The 19,663-nt window shown below is 41.3% G+C and overlaps 1 protein-coding gene across 1 annotated transcript in view; it reads left to right on the top strand.

Moving 5' to 3' along the window:
- The window catches only part of LOC147018114 (inositol 1,4,5-trisphosphate-gated calcium channel ITPR1-like), a 489,954-nt gene that overhangs the window by 254,064 nt on the left and 216,227 nt on the right, over positions 1-19,663 (top strand). Inside the window, exons 32-38 of the mRNA XM_085900071.1 lie at positions 1,946-2,071; positions 2,664-2,792; positions 2,879-2,999; positions 4,478-4,665; positions 6,264-6,412; positions 14,467-14,578; positions 14,900-15,038. Of these exons, the coding sequence (XP_085756197.1) occupies positions 1,946-2,071; positions 2,664-2,792; positions 2,879-2,999; positions 4,478-4,665; positions 6,264-6,412; positions 14,467-14,578; positions 14,900-15,038 (964 nt within the window). The remainder of the gene's footprint in view (positions 1-1,945; positions 2,072-2,663; positions 2,793-2,878; positions 3,000-4,477; positions 4,666-6,263; positions 6,413-14,466; positions 14,579-14,899; positions 15,039-19,663) is intronic.

The raw sequence follows: 19,663 nt of genomic DNA, 5'->3' as shown, positions 1-19,663 counted from the left end.
ATCCTCTCTCCAAGGGGTTTTTCCTCCTTGAACAAATGCCGTGTTAGCGTGTACAAATAACTTATTCTGGCGTTTTGTGGGACACCACTACCAGAGGTTAAAATAAAAAAAAGTAAACCACCAGCACGTGTGATTGCGTTTTTATATAGTTGCTACTGCTGTTTAACACTTAACTGAAAGGGAGGAAACCTGACGTTCTTGAGGCATTACATGATTATCACATTCCCCCACAGACAAACAGCCCCGAGCCAAGATCTACTCCAATCTATATTCCCCAAACAGGATAATCACATCACCATTCCTGCTGCTCCCATAGGGAGCGGGTATATACGAGTTTGCATCACATTTACAAATTATTCCCTCTTAAAATGGCATCTTCTGTCAACGAGCCGGCAAGTCGAGAGCAACAATTCACATTCTTGCCACATCTGATACAATTTAAATGCTCATAGCAGCGAGGTGCTCCATTTGAAACTTTGTTATATATATATATATATATATATATATATATATATATATATATATATATATATATATATATATATCCTTTTGATGCTTAGGGTCCATACTAAAATTTGTGTTGCTGTCAAAGCCAGTGACCATTTGCAAATGAATATACCAAATTAACAACCTGGTAAATATTTCATGGCCGAGATGTCATGACTTCATGGAAAAGTTCATCTTGTGTTAAAGACTGAAAGACCAATATTCTTGACAGTTAGACTTCTATATAATTTCCCTCAAATGAGTAGTTAGTAGTTACTACCCATCCGATACCGAAGTGAACATGCTCCCAATCGATAATAATAAAAAAAGGAAAACCCATAGCATACTGATGACGTCATATCCACTTGTTGATTGACCACAACTTTTTTACATTTTACATTTACATAAGCACAATAAATTCGGGTTTTTGCCACTTTAAAATACACTTTTGGCACAGGACTCTGACTCAATGCCAAGGACTCGGACTCGGACGGACTAGGACTCGGACTTGGGACGACTGGACTTGGACTCAGACCACAGGACTCGGACTTGGAATCAGACAAGTGAACTCGGACTCAGACCAGGTGGACTTAACTACAACATCACACATATCTACCATACAGCTGATTCACACTGTCATATGTGAACAATCTTGGCCATTGTCGGTGATGGAGTAGAAAGCCACCATCAATGATATAATGGACATTTCCACTGGGTTGTCGTTGCTCCCTTGACATGGCCTTCCAGAGATAATCAGCAAGGGTTAGATTTCCAGGACTAAATGGCAGAGAATGTTCCAAATCCAGGAATTCATCTTTAAAAGGTGTTGAATCCTTAAAAAAAACATGGGAAATCTGAAATGGAGATGGACCATCACTTAACCAGAAGAGCTAACTACCATATGCTGATCACAGCAACATCTGTGCTACAAAGTCCATCCCCCTCTCCCACCCCCTTCACCCCACACCAAAGATTAATGCCAGCCATTCCAAACCCAACAGTGAACAGATAATGTAATACCCAAGATAAAACGAGGAACACATTCACAGCCCCACAGAAATAAGTGCTATCTCCCCAACAATAGTGCTGAATGGGGTTGAGGTGAAACTATTAAAATCCATGCACCACAATTATTCCATTCCTCAGAAGCCAGAAATTATAGAAAAAGCAAGATTGGGAAGATGGCAATGGTGGTGAGCAGGAGAAGAGAATGACAATGCATGGGTGAAATGAGCAGGGGACATTTCACTTCTTTACTCGCATTTGTATCAGTTGGTCCACATTTGCTCCTGAGACAGTACAGATACAATATTTACCGCTTTAATTTCAATGTTCGACCTGATGTTCCTTATTAGAAAGGAATAGTTCTTGATGAGGACAACGCAATTGTTGGTCAAGTTGCAAGCACTGTTGTCATTGAAATATGAAACATTGATGCAAATATGTATGTTGTTGACAGGTGAAGGTGGCCTATGTGAACTTTCTGCATCACTGCTATGTAGACACCGAGGTGGAAATGAAAGAGATTTATACAAGCAATCATATGTGGACACTCTTCGAGAGCTTCCTGGTAGACATCAGTCGAGTGAGTTTTTGAGGCAGTATGGATTGACGCTGTTATGGGGGTGGCCAGGTGGTGTTGTGGGTGTGGCCGGGGGGTGAGGGGAGGGGGGTTATAAACGGTTTGATTGGTGCTTCACAGGTAGGGCTTCTCCCATCTGAATGTTAACCTGGATGTCCCATCTGATAGCACGAGTTGGAGGACATCAAATACGTATAACACAGTGTCTTTTGTGAAAAGTAGGCAAGTCTTCCCCAACACCCTAAACAAATTCCAAATTCCTCACCCAATCAGCTCCAGTTGAAATTTGAACCTGACCATCCAGCTCATGAAAGACTTCAGCTGAAGACTTTCCCCAGCTGACACCACAATTGTGTGGGAATAATTGTGGCCATTAAAGAAGTAGAAGGTGGAGAGGAAGAATATCTGTGAAGGGTGAAGAGGCATTTTAAGGAATCTGAAGTCGAATCTGAAGTCGAAATCTGAACTCGATACTTCAGATCGATGTTGTTTACCATGGCTGTTCTATTGTCAGACAAGTCAATTTATTTCTACCCAAAGTTCCAAGTGAAATTTTCTTATTTTGTATATACTCATTTTATCCTTGGGCACGCAGGTCTGCAATACATCCCTGGATCGGCGACATGCTACCGTGGAGTTGGAGCGCTACGTCACGGAAACCGTCATGAATCTCATCAGCAGCTTCTTCAGCTCACCCTTCTCTGATCAGAGCACCAGCCTGCAGGTTATTGCAACACACCATTATGTGCATTTTTTCACATAAACACCATCCCCTTCCTCACCTCACCCACAAACGTTTACTTCCTCCAGACCCGACAGCCAGTGTTTGTGCAGCTGCTTCAGGGTGCGTTTCGGCTCTACCATTGCTCTTGGCCATCTTTTGGACAGAAGGCTTGTGTGGAGAGCTGTATAAAGACTCTCGCTGAAGTTGGTTTGTTCCTTTCTACCAGTATTCTGTATCGTGGTCTAGTAGTTAATAATAGGGACCAAACATTGAAATTTAGCACACCCTGACACGTTTATCATTAACCTATATCTCAACCTATCACCACCACTACCTTAAATACCCATCAATTAATAGTCATTTAAACTATCAAGCAGCTCAGAGGTTAATTGGGTAATGCCTCACTGCTTTACTTAACTGTAGTTGGGTTTATTTATTTACTTTAAACAGTGCACTCTAAAGCTCGTGAAGGAGCTTTATTACAGTATAGGATAATGGCTTTGGGAGACATGAGCTTACATTTATCGGAATCACAATGATGTTCGTAGACAATGGAAAATCAACACCATTTATGGGATTTGAACTTTGTATCCCAGAATCATAAGCTATGTGCTCGGATGAGAACACCAATGAGACCAACTTAATGTGTTTCTTTGATCTTAATCATGAAAGTTTTTGTGTGAGGCTTCAGTCGTGGCATCAACACATATTACTGTCTTTGAAAACTTATATTTCTCACAACAGAGGACTGAATCCTTGACCAAAGTTTTAATTCCCTGTGTGTGAGTCAAGCTTAAAGACTGGTCTGTTGATCTGCACCTTACCTCCCCGATGTACTTCCTGTTCTTAACTGCCTTGACAGCTTCACAAGGTTCTTGTGATCCTCCAGAGGGAAGTGACACCACTCAAACTATCACAGGCTAAGCATTACCATGATTGGTATTGCACCTGATAGAATGTGCCACAAACCAATTCCTAAATTGTAACATAGACTGAAACATTATATTAATAATTTATTCATAAAGGGTGTCCCTTAAATATGGTTGGTACCCATTTCCAAGGATATGGTTGGTGCAAGGTTGGTACATTTCCAAGGTTGGTACAAGGATACACACATTTGCAGATAAATATGGAACAGTTGGAGTATGAGTTTTGTTTAGTACTCAACATTGACCACCTTCTCTTTCGATTCACATCTGGAGACGTTGAATGAGATTGTCCATAGATTTTGCACAGATGGCACGGGATAGGCAACTGCACAGCGTTAATGATGCGATCTCATAGCTCATCCAAGGACTGTTGGCGTGTGGTGTAAACTGTGTACTTGATGAAACTCCACAAAAGAAAATTACAGGGAGTCAGGTCAAGGGACGTTGGGAGCCAAGCAAATGGGTTCACCGCCGTTGATCCATTTATTGGGGAACGTTGAATCGAGGAATTCATGAACAGCTCGTTCACGGAAAAAAAAGAAGAAAGCCAGCGTTAATTTAAAGAGAAGGTGGGCAAGTTGAGGACTGCAAAATTTCAAAAATTACTCTAACTGTTCCATTTCGGTTTCAACTCGAAAGTTGTGCATGCTTGTTATATACAATAAAAAATGGGAATCCATTTGTGGGATAGGCTGTATATGTTTGAAAGCATTTTAATTATTTGGCCTTGCCCTCTTTTCCCTCTATGGAATATAGCCAAAACAAGGGGCATCGCAGTACCTTTGGACTTAGATGGACAGGTGAGCACACTGTTCCTGCGACCCCATGCCCAGCTGATCCAGAAGACGGCACAAAGTTGGCGCCAAAGTGCACGCAACTTGGCACGGAGAGACTCAATGGCAGGCCTGTCTCTGGACTACCGCCACATCATAGAGAGGCTACAGGTTGGAGGGCTCAGTCATAAATGCACTGTCGTTTTGGTAGCTGGTATATTGAGTTGAGTGTTATTCTAAGAAACTTGCTGCAATCAATTTCATGAAAATGAATGGCCATTTTTTCTGGACATCACATTTTAATGTCCAAATTTCGAACAGGGAGCTGTTTCGAATCTTTATGCCTCTGCTGAAGAAGTCGCTTGAGGCATTATGTTTTCGGGTTGTCCGTCCGTCCGTGCTAATTGTCTCTGTTTTCTCTGCAACCCCATATCCGATTGACAAAATTTTCACCTAGTTGCGACTACTTATGTGTAATGTTTTAATGATAATTACGATGTCATAGGTCACGTGGTGGGGCAGCCATGTTGATAAAAAGGAAAAATTTTGGACCTCTGCACTGCTGAAACTGCTCCATGTTAAAATTTCAAACTTGGCACATGTCAAGTACTCCCCATGGGAAATGAGTGATTTGTTTTTTTAATAACGTCAAAGGTGGCTTCGTTATGACATCATGATTGCATACGTCGAACACTTTATCCAATCAGTATGAAAAATTTTGAGGGTCGTCCAGGCGTAAATTGTATGGGGGAAAAAATTGATGATGTCATCGGTCACTTGATTAGGTACCCAGATATTTTAAACATAGAAACCTTCAAAATATTCTCCGAAACAGCTGAACGGATTGAGGCAAAATTTTACTGGTATGATCGCCTATCCATGAGGAACAAAATTTCTCCACCTATGATGTTATAGAATTATTTTTTTGAAGAATAAACCTTTAAAAATCCTCTTCTCCAGAACGGCTTGTCAGATCAAGGGGAAATTTCACCCACATGTTCCCCAAGCCTTGCGGATACCAGCGTGTTCACAAATAATTGTCAGTCATGTGGTCTGGCAGCCATATTGGGTTGAAAGAAAAATCTTAAAATAAATTATTTCTCTTTGAACCACTCCATAAATCGACTTGAAACTTTACAACTATGATTTTGTGGTAATGGGGAATATATGTTTTCAATTTCAAAATGATCGGATGCATGGTCTGGCAGCCATCATTATTTAATGTTTTGAATCTGGGTTCAGGGATTTAAATGAAGCTTGATACAAGTATTTATATAATGATGAAATAATGTGGTTGGAGGCATATCTGTTGACGTCACAATGTTGAAGAGTGCCGTTCTAGGTTGATTAAAAACGAAAATCAAAATCCATTGAGCCATCTTTGGGAAATTAAGAAAAGATATCTATGTCTAAGTTAGTCCAGCATAATTATGGTCAAATGGGAAAGGCTTGTCAAAATCAAAAGGTGAAATATGGAATTTCTTTTGATTTTGATAAAAATTAAATTTGACTGAAGCCACGGTAATATGTCATGCTAATGCACCCTGAACACAAGATGAGCCATTTTATTAAATTTTGGGGAAGTGAGGACCTGAGGGTGGTAGGATCCTGGTGTAATTAATTTTTGACCCAATGACAGGTCCATTTTATGAGAGTCTGCTGGAGTTGTGTTGAAATGAACATCATGATGTATCATTATGTGAGCAGTATTTTGCATGACGTGTCGCCATGCTTTCACTGTGCCTGTGATTTTGCCGACACATGACCAGGAGGTGGTGCGAGTGTTGGAAGAATGGCTGGCTCCGTTGGCTCTTGCTGAGCTGTCTGTTCTTGTCGATGTGTTACAACATCCTGATCTGCTCTTTCCCATTGGTTCTGAGGCACGCAGACGCTGTGAGGCTGGAGGCTTCATCTGCAGGTTGTTTCCCAAGGATAAAGATAATACGTCAAGCAATGCAAAATTTTAACCACGTGTATTTAATTTATATCCACATTTGGAAGATAATTTTGAAGTACAGTTTAGACTACATTTTGACACAACACTGAGACAGACACAAGAAAATGAAATAACCATACACTCTCACAGCACACCTTTATCCATACATACTTCCAATATGTTACACTGAATCAAATTAAATGACCCTTTCCTGATTGACCGATGTAATTAGCACCTGGATTGAATTCATCGGCCAAGTTTTGACACTTTCAGGACAGAGGAGAGATTGAAAAGTTATGACCAATTTCCAGGTCACCCCCCATCCATACTCATGAGCTCTTCTTCCCCAAATGACCCTATTCCGAAGCACTCCCTTTTTCAAGGTTATTGTGATCTCCCCCCCATCCCTCACCCCTTTTCATTTGTTTGTTGTCAGTTGATTTGTTCCTTTTCCTTTTCTTCCCTGCTTTCCCCTTCCTCTTCTTGCTGTATTTCATTCAGCTCATGTGCAACTTGTTCACCCCCATGTGTCCTTCTCCTTCTCCCTTGATCTCACTCTTACTTCTAATCTGCTTTTGGTTTTGCCCTCTTTCCATTGTGTTCCCTTCCATTGTGATCTACCTCATCCAGGAGCCTCAATCATGTATATAAAAAATAAAATTTCCAAACTTTGGAGGTATACTTTTGGCCCATATACATACCTTTTGGAAAGAGTTGTGGGGATTGGCAAGGGAGCTGATTAAACCTCTGGCATTTTTGTGTATTTCCGGACATATTGGACTTCTACCAAGTACTCTCACAGCATTTCTACAAAGTAGCAGGCTTCTGTTTATTTTTCTGCAAAATTGGTTGACATCAAAATGTATTGTAAAAATATAATTGGGGATGATGCTTGGGTCCTTACTGAGGGAGATAACAATACTTACCCACTTTTCTTTTCTATCACTTATCCTTAGTTTTTGATGATAAAATTTGAGATGAAAAAATTGAAACAGTCAATTACATACAAGAAAGTACGGCCAGCTCCTCTGACAGTCGCAGCCACTGTTGACTTCACTGTGCATGTCACACAGAACTATATTCACATACAAGGACATTTTTTCACACTTAGTATGTCGATGAACCTTTCAGGCTGTTAGCTTTCTTAACATCACAGAATACTGTATAACTTGATAAACTTTATTGGACATTTTAAAAATATACATCATGAGGGATATTTTTACATATCTTATTGAGCAGATCAGTGTAAAAACCTTTTTGTGGCATTTTTCCTTGATGATATAAAACAACAATCAATCTTCTGCAAAGCTACAAATGCAGCCACCATTTTTTGATTCTTCACAAATCTTTACAAGGAACTTCAACGCAGGAAGAGGCTATTAGACCCATCAAGCCTGTTGCCAACTCTGTCCTTATTAAATGCTGAGAGTTTTAAGCAAGGAAACAGCACATACAATTTTTAGTCTTTGGTATGCCTTCGCTGGGGATCAAACCCCCAACCTCTCAGGACCAGCACAGATGCTCTAACCCAGGGGTTCCCAATCTGTGGTACACGTACTACAGGTGGTACATTTGGACTTTCTCGGTGGTACGCAGCAGCGTGGTTTTTTTTTTAACGCAGTTTTTATTTTACTTCTCTCTCATGCAGCTTGTGCGCAATAATTAAATTTATACCGAAAGCGGTTGTACACTGACAGCTGTTTGTTATCGGCCATTGTGCACAAGTCTTATTATTCGTTTTGTCTCTACACACCACACTGTCATCATTGCTTATTGCCCGGTTTATTGTTACCGTTATCGTTCACCAGCATCATGTCGATGTGAAAATATTCAGAATGTTATCTCAAGTTAGGCTTCACTTCCATCCAAAAAGGTGAATTAGAAGCTCCACAGTGTGTGATTTGTGGAAAAGTTCTCAGCAATCATTCTATGAAGCCAAGTCTATTGAAGCGCCATTTTGATTCTGTTCATCCCGAACACAGCGACAAGGACCATGATTTTTTTCGTCGGAAGGAAAATGCCATGAAAAGAGCACGCTTCGATGGCAGCGGCAGTTTTCAACAGCAGTCCACGGCAGCCGTAAAGGCATCCTACTTAGTTGCACTGCGAATTGCAGAACAGAAAAAACCTCACACCGTCTGTGAAAGCCTCATCCTTCCCGCCACAAAGGATATCGTACGTCTCATGCTGGGAGAACAAAGCGCCAAGAAGCTCAATCCTCTTTCGTTGTCAAACAACACAGTTCAGAGGCAGATTGAAGAAATCTCAACCAATATTCGTGACCAGGTGGTGGCAGAATTCAAAGCATCTCCATGCAGATTTTCTATGCAATTGCATGAGTCAACTGACGTGGCAAATTGTGCCCAACTGTTAGCGTTCGTTCGGTACGTGCATAAAGCCAAGTTCAAGGATGAAATACTATTTTGCCGCCCGCTTAAAACCACAACGAAAGCAAAGGACATTTCCGAAGTAAAGAGGTGTCTTCCGTCTTTGATCAAGTTGGGCTGTCATGGGTTGATCTGAAAGGCTGTACTACAGATGGTGCTCCAGCTATGTCGGGGTGCAGATCAGGTTTCCAAACGCTTGTGAAGGCAGTTGCTCCTGAAGTGCGCAGCCTACACTGTACGATCCACCGCCACGCACTCGCAGCCAAGGCGCTCCCCAAGCCATTGACTGACGTTCTCTCAACCATGATCAAAATTGTGAACCATGTGAAATCCCAGGCTCTCAATTCGCGACTTTTCAAGAAACTTTGCGAGGATTTCGACTCCGACCATAAAGTTCTCTTATTCCACACTGAGGTGAGATGGTTATCCCGTGGAAATATGGGGGAGCGCGTGTTTGAACTGCGAGCTGAGCTTCGTGAATTCTTCGAAAACGATGGAAAACCAAAGACTGTCTATTTCGTCGCTGCTTTGAACGACCCCGACTGGGCATTGCACCTGGCTTATTTGGTCGACATTTTCTCTCAGTTAAACGCCCTGAACAAGTCTCTTCAGGGGACTGGCGCGACTATCATTGATTTCATAGACAAGGTCTAGGGATTTCAGGAAAAACTCCCTCTGTGGAAGACGAATGTCGAAGCGGGAGTGGTGGTCATGTTTTCTTGTACGGCCGATATTCTTCAGAAGCGTGAAAAGAATCCCCCAAGGGAGTTCATGCAACTGGTAAAACATCACCTCGCTTATTTGGATGAGGAATTAAATTCCTATTTTCCGGATCTCAAGGAACTGGATCTGAAAATGATTCGCAACCCATTTCGCATGAATGCATTGGATTTGCCACCTGGAACAGGACTGCAGGAAAGCTTGATTGATCTCCAGAACGACTCCACAGTCCGAGATCAGTTTGACGAGATGAATCTTGCGGACTTCTGGTGTGGAATGTTGGGGTCTTACCCTAAGCTAGATGCCCTGGCTGTTCATTCGCTCATAGTATTCCCATCTACATGGCTGTGTGAAGCTGGGTCACGTCAGTCGTTATTCTAAAAACAAAACGAAGATCCCTACTGGATGTTGAACATGATGTCCAGTGCGCTTTATCCAAAACAAAGCCTGACATCGACCTGCTTGTGAGCAAGAAGCAGGCTCAACCATCCCATTGACTGGACATTTTACACAATCAAATAGGTACTTACTGTATCATTCTTTTGTTCAGATCAGATTGCTCATTGTCATAGTTGTGAATTGTTAGTATTGTTTAACTCCCCATTCTCGTGTCTGTATCGCAAATAAACACTATTTTAGGTCAATTTTGGTACAGTGTTACTCGCTGGGACCACGAACATGTGAAATGGTACCCCAGTAAAAAAAATGTTGGGAACCCCTGCTCTAACCCTTACGCCACCAAGTCTAGTTTAATACAATATTCTTCTTTAATTCCAATCTGTGGGTTGGTATGTTTAGCATTCGCATCTGAGCACAAGGTGCATGATTCTTGAGATGCCCGGTTCAAATCCCATATACTGTGTTGATTTCTCCATTAATTTGTCAACTAATATCCTTGTAATTAATGTAAACGTATGATAATGTCTCCCATTGTCATTGTCCTGCATGCAAATTATGAACATGCTCCTTCCTGGGATCACCGTTTAATAAACAAAAACCAAAATCGGCAGAAAAGTGCTGTGCCACAACTTTTGTTATGTGTATGATTACTCCACCAACTATTTCGTCTGGGTTCTCATGACATCATTATTTGATGTCAGGCACATAGAATTAATCAGATGATAGACTTGAGAAGTGTTTATAGTTTCTGAATTAGGACTAGCAGAGTACTAGAGTTAGGACTTAGAACTAGTTATTAATACTCACCTTTGAACTGTTTAGCTTGGGTTTGAATCTTGGCCTAGCTTTTAATTGTCATCATGATGTTTTGTACGCAGGGCGATGCATCAATATGTGCATCGTCCTTTGAAAATATGTTAAGCCAGAGGACCTGTCTGCCATCACTGACCATCGTTGCCATCGTTGGACTTGCAGATCGTAAGATATCTTTCGTGAAGAGTATGCGTGTTATTGGCAGCACTGTGAACAAATTACAAATTCCTGCACCCTCAGCCGAAGGAGAGGCCCGGCCAGCCAGTGAGTGAAAGACAGGTTAAAATTGCCGCAGCCAACCACACAAGAATGTCGAAATAATTGGAGCCATTAACCAGTAGTAACCAGACTCGATGACTTAATGGTTCGACTGTTAGAGCATCCACTCTGAGTCTGGGAAGTTGGTGATTCAAACCCTGGCCGAGTCACAACAATGACTCTTCAAAAAAAAATGGTACGTGCTGCTTTCTTGCTTGATGCTCAGGATTTTGCTTGATGATATGACAAGCAAAAGGATAGAACACTGACAAGCAACACTGGGTATGCAATGGCAAACCACCCAGTATAACCCTTGCCAATAAATTGGTTCAACAGCACTGACATTCTCTAAATAGAGTATGGTACAGTATCCGCAGCAGTAGTGTAGTATACGAAGTAGTAAGAGTCACAATTACTGATGATTTGAGAATGTAGTAAAATACTTTGTCTTGGGTTTTATCAGATTAAAGGCCCAGTCACACCTTGACGTTTTAGCCAGGAATGGCAACGTATAAAAATGCACGTAAAACTTTGGCGAACGCTGAAGTTTTGAGTTTTTTTTTTTGTTAAGTTTTGGTCGTAATCATAACGTGTTGGTCATATGCATAACGTATTAGTAACGTACACAGAACGTTTCGTTGTCTTATACATAACTTATACAAACGAATGCTTAGCCTGTTGGCGGCGTTCACAACCTATGCCCAACGATAGTTTAACTTAGTCATAGTGCGCTGCACGTATCGCCAACGAACTCGTGGCGTTCTCTGTTAAAAACCTGCCACACGCAGATTTAAATCATAACCGCCTGAAAATTGGAAGTGTCAACATCGCAGTCACACCTTGACGATTTAGCCAGCGTATGCTGACCTATGAAAAATGTGTCTAAAACGCTGGGACACGTCGAATACGGTATGGGTAAGTTGTGTATACGTTTGGAGCACGATGAAAAACAATGAAGTACGCTAGCATATTATGTGGTACGTCTAGTACGTCGTGAAATTTCAAGCATGCTGAAAATTTTACGACGTACTCGACGTATGGCTCACAAGTTCCGCATACGCTGGCATAAGTTCTCGGCACGCTCCGCAATCGTTTACACACGTCGGCCACACGTTACTTGTAAGTTACTCATAAGTCGAAACACGTCGAGGTAATGTTTAGCATACCCGAAACTTAATTTTTAACCTACGAGTAACGTGCTTTGAACCTATTAGTAGTGTGCTTTGAACCTATGAGTAGCGTGCTTTGAACCGATGTGTAACGTATCTCAAACGCACATTGGCATATGTAGACGAATTTGATTGACGTCTTCTGGACGACCACAGAACTTACTGAACGTGTTTCTAACTTACAGCTACCGTATAATGGCATATTGGCAGCGTTTAGAGGAATTGGTATATTCAAATGGGCTTCACAAGAGGAACCCGTCAGTGTTCCAGACTCCATGTTGAGTAGATGTCAATGTCAGTAGCAGTGGCAGTAGCAGTAATAGTAGTAGTAGTAGAAGTAGTTCGAGAGAATTTAGTGATGTCGATGTTATTAGTAGTAGTAGTAGTAGTAGTTCGAGAGAATTTCGTGATGTCGATGTTAGTTGTAGTAGTAGTAGTAGTAGCAGAAGTAGTAGTTCGAGAGAATTTAGTGATGTCGATGTTAGTAGTAGTAGTAGTAGCAGAAGTAGTTCGAGAGAATTTAGTGATGTCTATGTTAGTAGTAGTAGTAGTAGTAGTAGTCGTCGTAGTAGTAGTACTTTCAAGTAACGTGTTGCAAAGTGTGAACAACGTTCGTGTAGCGTGCTTACAAAACGTGACATAGGTTAGAAATAAGTTTCGGGTACGCTGAACATTACCTCGACGTGTTTCGACTTATGAGTAACTTACAAGTAACGTGTTTCAACGTGTGTCAACGATCGCATAACGTGCCTACAACTTATGGCCAGCGTCGCGGAACGTGCGAGTCATACGTGGCATACGTCGTAAAATTTCAAGCATGAAAAAATTCGAGGAAAACCCAAAAGTTCAACGTTTAAAGCCAGCGTACAACGACGTATGGCAGTGTTTTTCAGCGTGCTCTCAATGTTATCAAAACTTACCCATAACGTATTCGACATGTACCAGCGTTTTAGACAAATTTTCCAAAAAACGGCATAAGCTGGCTAAAACGTCAAGGTGTGACTGGGCCTTAAGATGCACTTTCTCTTTCATCCTCAAATCCAATCTGTATATGTGGATTTATTGAGGCAAGTTTGTTGTCTAGTTGTTCAATGGAGCACTGGTGCCAATCTGTATTGTGACATGAGAGGAACAAACTCATTCTGATTGGTATAAATAATCCAAAATGTATTAATCATCAAAGGGACTGCACATGGTATATGGCTGATAGCTGAAACACTTGACCTACATTATTTTCATAGCAATTAGATTACAACTAATCAGTAGAAATTTTACTTCAACGTACTATGAAATATACTATCGCCTCAATGGCTCAACTAACATCGAGCTTGTCACGGCGGGAGGTTAAAATCCTGCGATGTACCCAACGGTTTTAGCTCCTGTGGAGACGTTCTGAATTATGGCGGACGACGCGCGCACTGGTTGTGAGGAGAGACACGAGAACCTTAGCTCTTTTAAAACCAACAGGTTTATTCCCAAAGCATAAACAAATATAAAGAACCAGGGAATGGTGGAATCACAACAGATGGGAGGGAAGGAAGGGAATGCAATTAATAGATAATTATATACACTGAGGTAAAAACGAATCTAAAGAAACGAAGGCGCCTCACTCCTGACTCAATTACAGACGGGAAAAGGGAACAAAACCGGTGGGCAAGCTCTGGTGGTAGCAGGTGGAAGCATGGGCATGGGGAAGCTACGAGCAGGCAATGAGGAGGACAACGGGCAGGACGAGCAGGCAGCAGGCAGACGAAATGGGCATTGGGTGAAGACAGGCAGGCAGGAAAGAAGGCACCGACACAGCAACTGTTTCTTCTCAAGGTGCTTCTTTCTCTGGTTCTCCTCAACACATTCTCTGGCTCTGTTCAGTCCCTCTTCTCAGAGACACTTCTGCTCGATTCTTCTCCGCAGACTCTCTGCCTCAGAACTAGCCAGGTTTACTTTAATACAATACTTTGTTAATATCAAACATATTTTACTGCACATCGGACACATTTCCACCTCAACTCCAGTATTTTCCAGATATTGCACCCAATGCCCTTTCCCAAATGGACTTTTGTCATTAAAATTGAAAATATCCATACGAAGAATGGCAAATGTGTGAGCTATTGAAATATCTGGGGAAATTTGTCCCATTTGTTTACCCAGGACCAGCACATATGTGAATGGACTTTATCTTCCCGAGAATAATGAGTAGGCACTGACCCATGTATTGTTGATTTTGATTCTGCTTTTGTCCCTGCCATTGAGAAAACATGCCTTTTATTGTCATGTGTGTATTCCTCAACAGGCTCATCCACCACACTAAGCAGCTAGTGCAAGAGAAGGAGGAGGGTCTATGCGTGAAGGTCTTGCAGACCTTACGGCAGATGCTTACAAAAGAACATGATTACAGTGACAAGGTAATGCCAGGAATTACAAATAAAATCGCTTATTTCTTCCACATTTCTTAAAATGGATGTAATTGCAATTAACTATCATCCACCGGTCATGTTTTGTGACTTCAATGGTACCCTAACCAAATCTGAAACCATGAACTGATCGATGAGGGGCACAACATCAGTGGTTTAGGTCCAAAAATAATGCCACAAAACATTTAGGTGTTGCATACACCTGATAATGATGAGAACCTGGTTAGGGATTAGTAGTTGCGATCAAGAGTTGAACATCTCTTGTTTTTCTGTCTTCTTACATTTACTCAAACTCACTCCTGGCCTGGAAAGACGGAGACATTGAGGCTTTTGATGTTGAGCCAATATTTTGGGTCAATAACAGCTCGTCGAACCAGCATCAACAGTGGCAACAACTGTGCTAATGCTCGTCTTGGAGCAGCAGCAGCACAACCACAACCAGCAACTTCAGGTATTTTCATGGATGGCATGCCATTCACTTGTGTGTCTTTTGCTGAACTCACCTTTCAGTTTTAACTGTGGTTGACATTTGATTCTCGAAGAAAAAATAAACTGGGCTTGCGAATTTTCATTCAGGTTTTATAGACATGTTGAATGAAATTTGATTAGATTGTGGAATCTGTTTGAATACATCTATTGCTGTAAATTTGGTGCAGCTTTACATGTTGGTTGAAAAGCCAAGAATATTTGCTACACTGCTTTGATGTCACTCATGTCCATTCACAACTATATACTAGATATACCTCACTTCACCAATCATCAAAAGCAGAATTATTTATACCTTTTGATGTTGTATTTACGTTACAATCCAATTTATTATAAAGTTCATGCGGGGTCTCGGTTTGCCTCAATAGGCTGAGCATCTGCATTTTAATGCGGTGATTGCAGGTTGAAATCCAGACCACACTTGATGGGCAATAGCAAAACGCTCAGTCCATCCCTTGCCACCAGACAGCTTTAGAAACACCAGCTCGTTTTTAAGGAATATTGTGCATTGGTTGGATGCCTACTGTACTTATGGCAAGCACTTGTAAGTCCAATGTATAGTATCAGGACGCATGCATAGTCCAGTAAGGAGCCATACATGTGTTTGGAGCCATATGTGTGCCCACCCATACTAATTTGCTACGAAATAAATAATTGTCAATCATGATGTATCGACTGGAACCACATGTAGAAGAGAGCAGGTACAGCAGTCATATTACTCCCTCCTTGAAGGTCATTATTGAGTCAATTTGAAATTGACGATCCAAAATATTGGTGTTTATTTTTAAGAGACTTCGCTTGTCCTGAGACTTAGCCTAAGCCTGACTGAGCTGAGATTTAGCTTATCTAAGCTTCTCCTGTGACTGAGAGAAGTCCTGAGAGTCACAGAGCATAGCATGAGAAAGCAAATAATCCAAATCTTTATAACTGCTGCTTTCAGCCCCATTTGAACACAACCTTGAGAGTATCAGTACAGTGTCCTCTCTTGTTTCCAAGATAGAAGTCAAATCAAAATGGTGAAATTTCTTACCTCCAGCTCTGGCTCATCTCTTGTAAATTCAATACCCCCCACACTTCCCACCAGCTCTTTAAACCTCCTTCAGCTTATCCTCCCACTCCTCCCTACATTCCTTTCCCTTCCGTTCTATTTCCTCTTCTGCCATCTTCCTTTTCTTTTCTTAATTTGTTTTTCTCAATACAGTCAAACTTTCTCCAACACTGGGGATACATTCTGAGGATGGATGTAAATCCTTGTGTTGGAGGAATTTGTAAGGGGAATTATTAAACTTATGGGGAAAATGGGGATATGTTACAGGGTCCTGAAAATTTGACCCTAAAACAGCTGTTCTTGGTATTTATGCCTCCGCTGACAAAATCGCGGAGGCATTATGTTTCTGGGTTGTCCGTCCATTCGTTTGTGCGTTGTGATAGGTTTTCGTTTCCACAATAACTGAAGGACAACTGAAGGGATCAAAGTCAAACTTGGTAGAAATATGTAAAAGGATGCAAATATGAACTGATTTTATGATGGCATCAAGAGATCAAAAATCAAAGGTCCTGTTAGGTAAAAATTCTGTTGCCACACTATCTTGTGAACCAGTAATGGGATTTTGATCAAACTTGGTATTAATATGTATGTATATGTATATGTATATATATATATAATTTTTTTATTTTTTATACCAAATGATTCAATTTTGGTGAAGATCCAAATCCGGATCCGATATTTTTTTAGTGAAACAAAATACCAAGAAGGAACCCAAAGAAGGAAAGAGGAAAGATGGAATCATCAGGAGGAACCTGGACAGAATTCTGGTTTTAGCCGCTACTCAACTGCCCTCAAACCAATCCAGGCACAGCCAAGTGGGCCTTGCAGAAAAATTTCTGCAAGAATTCACTTCTCCTTAGAGAGATAGATAAAAAAAAATAGAGGAATAGAGAGGAAGAGATGAAAGGGAAGAAAAAGCAAGAATTAGAATGAATAAAGAGAACTGTGAAAAAAGTAGAAAGAAGTGTGAAGGAACAAAGAACAAAGATGGCGCGAATAACCCGGACAGATAGATTTCAGCAGTTGCTCCTAATTGATTCTTACCATTTTTGTAATTTATCATTACTAAGTGATTAATAATATCTTATCATTACTTAGTGATTCTTCACCATTGAGAGATGGGGCTAAACTGATATTGAACACAATATCTCAAAAAGTTGTGGGCAGATTCGGATGAAGCTTGGTGGACAGGTTGGGTGTGTGACCCCAAAGAATTGATTCGATTCCAGTGAAGATACGAATCCAGATCTGGATACGATAATTGTTTAAGTTTTTTAAGTGATTCTTCGTCATTGAGAGATAGGGCCAAAAATGATACGTAGCATGATATTTCAAAAAAATCATTAGACCCGGTATGCTCTCGTGGATGAGGCATTGTGTGGCAGAGGTATGCACTCTAACGAGTGTCCTTCAAGTTAAGAACTCCTTACACGTTCCACAATGAATGCTTGGTTCAACTAATATACCATTTAAACACAAGCTGAGGTTACTGACTCTTCTCATGTGCATATGTTCAAGTAGGTACACTAGACATGAGGTGTAAATTTAACATAAACTTATTTTTGCTGAGAACAAAGCAAAGAAAGGTCCACTGTATCAAGTTGACAAATAAAAATTTGAGTCAAACAGATTTTCAGAACATACATTGCAATAAATGAAGCCTTGTGTCTTAATTCTCTTATACCTTGTACTGTACCCAGAGGTTTATAAGTAAATGTGGGACTTGAAACAAGTCGAAATCATATTACGGTGACTTGAAACTTGACTTGAGACTTGCCCTCAAAGACTTGAGATTTCCCCTCAAAGACTTGAAACTTGACTTGAGATTTGCCCTCAAAGACTTGAGACTTGGCTCAAGTGACTCGGTGACATCTCTGGCTTGACCTCCATGGTCATTGTTTTCCTCTTCTTCTTTTCTGGTTCATTCAAATTGGATGGTCGTTCACTTACACTTAAATTCATAATGATCGATGAGTTGAATAAATCAAACTAAAAAAGTTCACTTACACTTAAATTCCTACAGCACTGAATTGCTTGTGGGCACACAACTCACAGGTGTACAAAGCCTACACCCTACAATACAGTACTGTACTTTATTTTATATCACAATGTAACTGTAAATGTACAGTTTATAGAATAGAAATAGAAAAATAAATGATGTAAAATTTTTGCTTCGCTCTCTGCGGACGGCATTGAAGACGATGAAGAAGGGAAGAGCGCCAGGCATTGATGAGGTGTGTATAGAAATGATAATTACAGCAGGCGAAGTTGGAGTCAGTTGGATGAAGAGGCTGTTGAATGTACATGTGAGAGAGGGTTCAATTTCGGAGGAGTTGAGGTGAGGGTGAAATCATGTCGATATGGAAGGGGAAGGGATATGTTCAAGATCCGGTGAAGTACAGGGGCATTACACTCCGAAGTCATGTTAAGAAGGTACTGGAGAGGATTCTGGATGGGAGGATAAGGAAGAGTGTGGAGATGGAGATCGAAGAAGAACAACAGTGGTTTAGAAAGGGTAGGGGAATGATGGATGGGGATGTTCACATTGAGAGAGCTGGTGGAGAAGAGGTTGGAGGTGCAAGGTGAGCTGGCATTGGGATTTGTGGACCTGGAAAAGATCTACGACACTGTCCTGAGATAGATGATGGCGACACTGAGATGGATTGGAGTGCCGGAAGCAGAAGTTAGGTTGTTGTAAGGGATGTACAAGGGAATGAAGGGAAGAGTTTGGTTTGGTCCTAGGATGTCTGAGGGGTTCAGTGTTATCATTGGTTTGTCCTGGGATGTCTGAGGAGTTCAGCATGAACATCACACATCATTATAGTGATGGAGCTGGTCGGCAGGAAGGTGAGCTTGAGAGGTAATATGGAGAGGATGCTGCATGCAGACAATCTAGCCATTGTGGTGGAGAGTGGGTGGGAGGTGCAGGAAGTAATGGGGGAGTGGAAGGAGGCATTTGGGAAGTATGGGATGAAGATTAGTATGGAGAAAACTGAGGTGATGTGGGTTGGGCAGCAGAGAAAATAAATGAATATCAGTTTAGAGGGGAAGGAGATCAGACAGGGAAATATGTTTGAGTATATGGGAGGAACAGTGACCGGAGATGGTAAGTCCAAGGCAGAGATGTGGAGGAGGATTCAGGTTGGTGTGAATGCATGGATGAGGGTGGAGGGAGTAATCATAGACAGAAAGATATCAAGAAAATTGAAAGGGAAGGTTCTGATGTTGTGTGTGACACTGGCCTACCTTTATGGTCTGGAGACAGTTTGCAACGACTGGGTCAGGAGTATTTCAGAAGTAAAGAGGGTGGATAGGAGAATGGATGAACTGAGGGAGGAGATTGGTGTGCAGATGAACTTGACGAGGAGATTGGTGAAAGTCTGGCTGAGATGGGCTGGGCACATGGTGCAGATGCAGGAAGAGAGAATGGTAAAGAGAGCGGAAAGGTTGAGGGAGCAAGGTTGGAGGAAAAGAGATAGACCACGGTTGAGATGGGAGGATTGTGCGAGAAGGGATATCAGTAAGGTTGGGGTGGTTAGAGA

The sequence above is a fragment of the Eptatretus burgeri genome, chromosome 10, assembly GCF_056783735.1.
Source record: "Eptatretus burgeri isolate ZD-2024b chromosome 10, Ebu_testis_v1, whole genome shotgun sequence".
Classification (NCBI taxonomy): Eukaryota; Metazoa; Chordata; class Myxini; order Myxiniformes; family Myxinidae; genus Eptatretus; species Eptatretus burgeri.
This window is presented reverse-complemented; position numbering and strand designations above follow the sequence as displayed.